The sequence below is a fragment of the Sciurus carolinensis genome, chromosome X (assembly GCF_902686445.1).
Source record: "Sciurus carolinensis chromosome X, mSciCar1.2, whole genome shotgun sequence".
NCBI lineage: Eukaryota > Metazoa > Chordata > Mammalia > Rodentia > Sciuridae > Sciurus > Sciurus carolinensis.
In genome coordinates this window covers 49,095,498-49,100,837 of record NC_062232.1, presented here as the reverse complement: position 1 = coordinate 49,100,837, position 5,340 = coordinate 49,095,498, and the positions used below count along the sequence as shown (strand labels likewise).

The 5,340-nt window shown below is 51.2% G+C and overlaps 1 protein-coding gene across 1 annotated transcript; it reads right to left on the bottom strand.

The window, feature by feature from the left end:
- Positions 1-313: 313 nt before the first annotated feature.
- Positions 314-4,648, bottom strand: LOC124971997 (potassium voltage-gated channel subfamily C member 3-like). Its single transcript, XM_047536067.1, has 4 exons — positions 4,292-4,648; positions 3,889-4,046; positions 2,724-3,256; positions 314-2,482 (listed from the first exon to the last, which is right to left on the bottom strand). Exons 1-3 carry the CDS (start codon positions 4,425-4,427, stop codon positions 2,813-2,815), a joined length of 738 nt encoding a protein of 245 aa, XP_047392023.1. The 5' UTR covers positions 4,428-4,648; the 3' UTR covers positions 314-2,482; positions 2,724-2,812.
- Between the last annotated feature and the right edge of the window lie 692 nt (positions 4,649-5,340).

The window sequence follows — 5,340 nt, the reverse complement described above, 5'->3', positions numbered from 1 at the left end:
CATATAAGTACCCAAGGTTTCTACAAGCATGTCCTAAGAGGATTGCCAGGACTCTATTCTGAACTCCTGGATCAGTTTTCTTCCCTTCCTCAACCTGTTCCTAATACAAACAAAAAGTTTTTCTCTCCCAATCCAGGTGTCTGTGATTAAAAACAGTTTTATTGTGAGGATCAGATACAATGAAGGCAGCAAACTGCTTTTTTACCCTATCAGTAATTTGCCTAAATGGTCTTGTCATTATTGCACCACTCCACCCTGCTGATACCCACAAGACTCCCCCCAGGGAAAAAAGAAAACAGACAATCCTGGAATGGAAACATCAAAAGATATTTTATTAAAAGTTTGTAAACAGAATTATGCTCACAGCTTTAGCAACAGTGAGGACTCAATTCAACCTCCCAGCTCTGCCTAGTTGCCTGGGGTATTTCTTCAGACAGCCCAGTTGCTTGATTTGAAGTTAGACTTATGTAGGTCCCTCTGTCCCTCTGGAAGCCAGTTCCAAGAGAGGTGCATGGTGGGGAACACCACGAGAAAAGCCAGGAGGGAAGAGCACACAGGTAGTAAAAAAAAAAAAAAAGAAGAGGAAGAGGTTGGAAGGTGAGAATATTCAATAGCAGCAAGGATTGGAGGTAGACCCGTTGTGGGTACTGAAAAGTATTTGGGAAAAAAAAAGAATTGTAGATGAGTAAAGTAAAAAGGATAAGAAAAAATCTGGAAGAGGAAATCGCTTGTCTACTCTTGTCCACAATCCCGGTTTCCTCATTCCTGTCCAAACAATATGCAATTATAACATTTCATGTCTATTAGTGACTACATACTGTTATCATGACTGAAATACTGTGGTTAATATTGACTAATATATTGTGATTAATGATGGCTAATACTATATCTAAAATATTATGAAAAAATCAGAGATGGGGAGAAGAGGGGATGGGGCAGGATTGGGCAAGGATATAATGGGATGAGAAGGAGGTCATGGAGTTAAGAGTGCTTCAGGTTCAGACATGGCTGACCCACATCTGCTTGGAGTCTCTGAGACTCTTCAAAGTCCTCCTTATGCCTCTAGAGAACATTTGTCCCAGGAGCAGTATGGAGAACAATGCTACAATCTGGCTATACCTGGGCACTGAAGGTACCAGTTATCATCAATACCCATAACCAGTTGCTGTCAGATATTCACAATTAACATTTCTACCCACAGCCAATCACACAGGCAACCAATCTTGATAGACTATGGCTATCATCATTCAAAAGTCCCCCATCTAAACTAGGGTCCGTTGGGGGACAGGGATGAGTGAATATGAAGGGAGAACTGGTTGAGAGGGGGATGTAGCACCAATCCAGGAAGAACTAAATTCTATCCTTCCTGGTCATTCTGTGATTCAGAGAAGAGCCTAGGGTGGGGCAGGGGAATCTGAGGCCTAGCTAGCCTTGTACCTAAGCCCTTCTTCTAGGGTACCCCCTTGATGGGAATGAGAAGTCTGACCTACAGGTGAAGTTTATCTGATCCTGACTAGTAGGAATTGCCATGACCTGGGGCTTCTCCTGAAGGATTCTTTGCCAAATCCAAAGCCAGAAATCCTAATCTATAACCAAAAAGTGGCAAGAGGAAGTGCAGGAAGATGGGATCCACCCCTCTTGACCAATGGACCTATTATAGAATCCCACTGGGCCTTAGTTTCTGACGAGCCAGGGCTACAGCATAATAACGCTGGAAGCGGACCAGGAGGACAGGCACCAGCAAGACACCAGTGCACATGCCCACGGTGGCTGTGACAGCAGCAGTGAGCTGGCCCATAGCAGAGAGTGGGTAGACATCTCCATAGCCAACAGTGGTAAGAGTTATGACAGTCCACCAGAGACAGGTAAAGATGTCTCCAAAGTGGAGCTCACTCTGTCCTGGGGCTGACATGCCCAAAAGCTCCCCATAGAGGAAGAGTGAGCCAAAGAATAAAATTTCAGCCACCCAAATCAGGAGAAAGGCACACACCTCTTTCCAGGAGGAATGGAGGGTATGAACCAGGACTCTCAGGGCCAGGGACTTTTCAAGAAAGCCCAGGAGACGAACCAGCTTGAGGACATAGAGAGAACGAATGGCCCCAAGGGTGAGGCTAAGTCGGGGCTGCCGTTCGGCCTTGTCACCCACCACCAATTCCACTAGCACAGGGAACAAACAGAAGATGTCAGCCAGGTTGAGGGGGCTACACAGGAAGCGCACCTTATCAGGGCAGGAAATGGCCCGTGCAAAGAGCTCAGTTCCAAACCAAAGGGAACAGAGCAGTTCCAGGTAGAGTAGGTGGGGGGCACGGCGGTAAACAAGACCATTGTTTTGCTGCTGCTGCTGCTGCTGACTTCCCCCTACCCCCACCCCATGTCCCATAGGAGTGAAGTTGGCAGAGAAGTAATCCAGCTGAACCTCCGTCTCCTGGAAGAAGATGACCAGGGCACACACAGCAAAAAGTGTGGAGATCAAGGAAAGGCACTGGGGAAAAAAGACACATATCAGAAATCTCATTTACCAGCCATCCCCACATCCTACCTACACTTTCACCCTTTTTCTCTCCCTTTTTGGAAAACCCCCTCAAATTTTCCTAGGGGTTTCTGTAAATTCAGGCCTCAAGCACCATGACAAGTGCACAGTCATTGTGGCAACTCGGCAGGGCCAGGCCTTTTGTGACTAAAAGTGTCTAACAAGGTGCCCACACACATTGTTAATGAGTTACCTTAGCCCCTAGGGAAGACTGAGGTTGATCAAGAAGCACCCAGAGCCATGGCTTCCAAGCATTCCGCAGTCCCTGGCCTTCCATGGGGTTCAGCAGAAGACTTCATCCAAGTTGGCATTCTCACAGGCCTCCCAGGAGAGGAAGTCCTGGGTTCGGGTCTCCCTGCCACTTAGCTTGAGCCAGCAGCAAGGTGCTAAAGGCGCTTCCGCCAGGCCCCAATAAGCCAGCTCCTCCTCTAGGACATCCCGACAAACGTCATTGGGGCAGTGCAGCTGCCTAGTACGGTAGTAGCCCAGCACATAGCTAAAGAGCTCAGGATTACGGTCAAAGAAAAACTCTCGGACCGGTGGACCCTGAGCAGCTGGACTGCCAGGCGGGGGTGGCTCGGTCAGCTTGTAGAGGCGGGTGCCTGGAAAGGCCCGCACGGTGCTGATGTAGGTCTCATGGCGCATGCCCCCCACGTTCAGGATCAGTTTATCATCCAAGCCCTCCATGGCAAATCGTGAGCCTGCTTCTCGGCTGGCTCGGATCCGCTGGCAAGAGGAGGGATGACAGGGGTTAGGACAGGGTCCTCCTGCCTTCCTCTCCCTTCCCCAGCTTGGCTGGGGCAGGGAGGGGGCTGAGGGCCACAGAAGTGATGTGGCAACCCAGGTACCCACGAGAGGCTTGCCCCAGATAGAGAGCTGGGGATGCCTCTTCCTCCTGTGTCTTCAGGAAACAGGAGGACAGAAAATTCTCAGGTGTAGTCCCAGTGACTAGCCAGAGTCTCTCCTGGGCCCAGCAGTTCCAGGAGAAAAACCAGTCTAGCCTAGAAATAGATGTTTTTCAGGGGTTCTTGGGAGACTTCTGGTGGCTCTGAGGGAACAATTGTGCCTCAGTATACAGCAGGGTAAGTCACAGACAGGCAATTGCAGACTAAATGATCAAGATGGGGACAGGGACCTTCCTTAATCCTCTAATGTCACTTTGAAAATTAGGGACGTGGGTAGGGTGAGATGGGGTTGGTTGGGGAATAAAAAGAGGATCCACAAAGGGAGGCTAAGTACTAGGAATGAGGAATGAAGATGGAGGTGGCAGGGGAAGCTGGAGGGCCTTAGAGATCCCTAGGCCTCCACAGGGAGTAGGAAGTGCCTGACTTGAGGAACTGGCTGGGGGGCCGGCAGACCTGACAGCGATGGTTTTTGACTCCAACTCCCCTGATGCCCGATCCCGGGCACTCTTCAGCAGCAGCAGCAGCAGCAGCAGCAGCAGCAGCAGCAGCAGCCTCTGCAGGTCTCTCTACTGGGCGCCCTAAAATTGCTTTGGGCTTAATGAGTTCCTTGCCTGGGAAGAGAGAGGGATAAGAACAGAGTGGAGGGGTGGAGGAGAGAGAGAGGGCAGGAGTGCACAGAAGAGCAAACCAGGAGTTGTCAAAACACCTACTCGGATCAACATTTCAGTGTTCTCTACCCCTGACAAGCAGCCCGCCTGTCTCATGTTTGTCCCTGAGGGCAAAAAAAGATGCACAGGTAGATATCCCCAGCCCAGAAACCCCCACTCCCACCCCCAGCCAGTCCCTGCTTACTCACTTGGTTGTTTTGCATGGTCCACGAACACTGGCAGTGAAGGGACTGGCGGCTGGCTGGGCGGTGGGCCTGGAGGCAGTTGGGCGGGTGGTGTGTCCGGCGTTGCCGCCGCCTCTGGAGTTTCTGGCTGCTCCTGCATGGAGAAATCTCAGACCCTGGGACCAGGGTGTGCTCATGGAAGAGCTGGCGAGGAGCTGGGGTTTTCCAGGAGCCTCTTGTTCCTGCTGTGACCAGAGGAGCAAGTGCTGAGAGTCAGCAACAGGACCTAGGGCTATATGTGCCCCCGCCTGTTTGTTTAGGGAGGCCGTCCTGGCCCCCAGCCTGCAGGGAATCAGAAAAGCGACCCTAGCCAACTCTGCTGCTCCTCCTTCCTCCCCGGCTCAGTTCCAGCCCAGAGAAGAGGGAGGGGAGAAGGCAGCTGTAGGAAAAACAGGAAGTTAGGTGGTCAGGCTCCAGCAAAGAGGCCACCTCACAAGACCAGCTAATATTTGGAACAACACTCTCCCCCCCACCCCACCTCCACCCAGCCCCACTATAATTACCCACCCTCCCCCCAGCTCCACTATAGACCCCCCTATCAGAAACCTGAAAAGGAGGAAATGGTGTTGGGGGAGGGGGGAAGTGAGGAGCAGGGAGGCCAGATGTGCTCCTGGCTGCATCCAGCTGTTTCTGCCCACTCATTTTCTTCCCTTTTCTCTAGAGGCCCTGGTGCCAAGGATGGGGGTAGGGATGGGAGAAGGGGAAGGGCAGAGGAACAAGAGAGAGGTCTCCTTGTCTGAAATCCCTTTGAGGGGACATAAACAACATCCCCTCCTCTTGCTATCCTGCCTCACCCCTGCCTCCTGGACCCCCTCCCCAGGGTTGGGTCAGTTTCCTATTTTGCTACAGAGAATTTGCCAACGGAGCACCCAGATGATTCTAAATTCCAAGATAGACCCTACCCCCACCCCCTGGCCCAGCCCCCATGCCTCTCCAGAAATTTCTATAAGGAATGAAGATTCCTACCACAAAATATCACCCTCACCTCTTCTTCCTTTTCAGCCCATCCTTCA

Excerpts from the sequence above, each read along its gene's own strand:
- LOC124971997 (XM_047536067.1), bottom strand. The coding sequence starts at position 4,427 with ATGCAGGAGCAGCCAGAAACTCCAGAGGCGGCGGCAACGCCGGACACA. Across the intron at positions 4,047-4,291 it reads GGACCATGCAAAACAACCAA|GCAAGGAACTCATTAAGCCC; the intron begins GTGAGTAAGCAG and ends CTCTCTTCCCAG. Across the intron at positions 3,257-3,888 it reads TCAAAAACCATCGCTGTCAG|CGGATCCGAGCCAGCCGAGA; the intron begins GTCTGCCGGCCC and ends TCCTCTTGCCAG.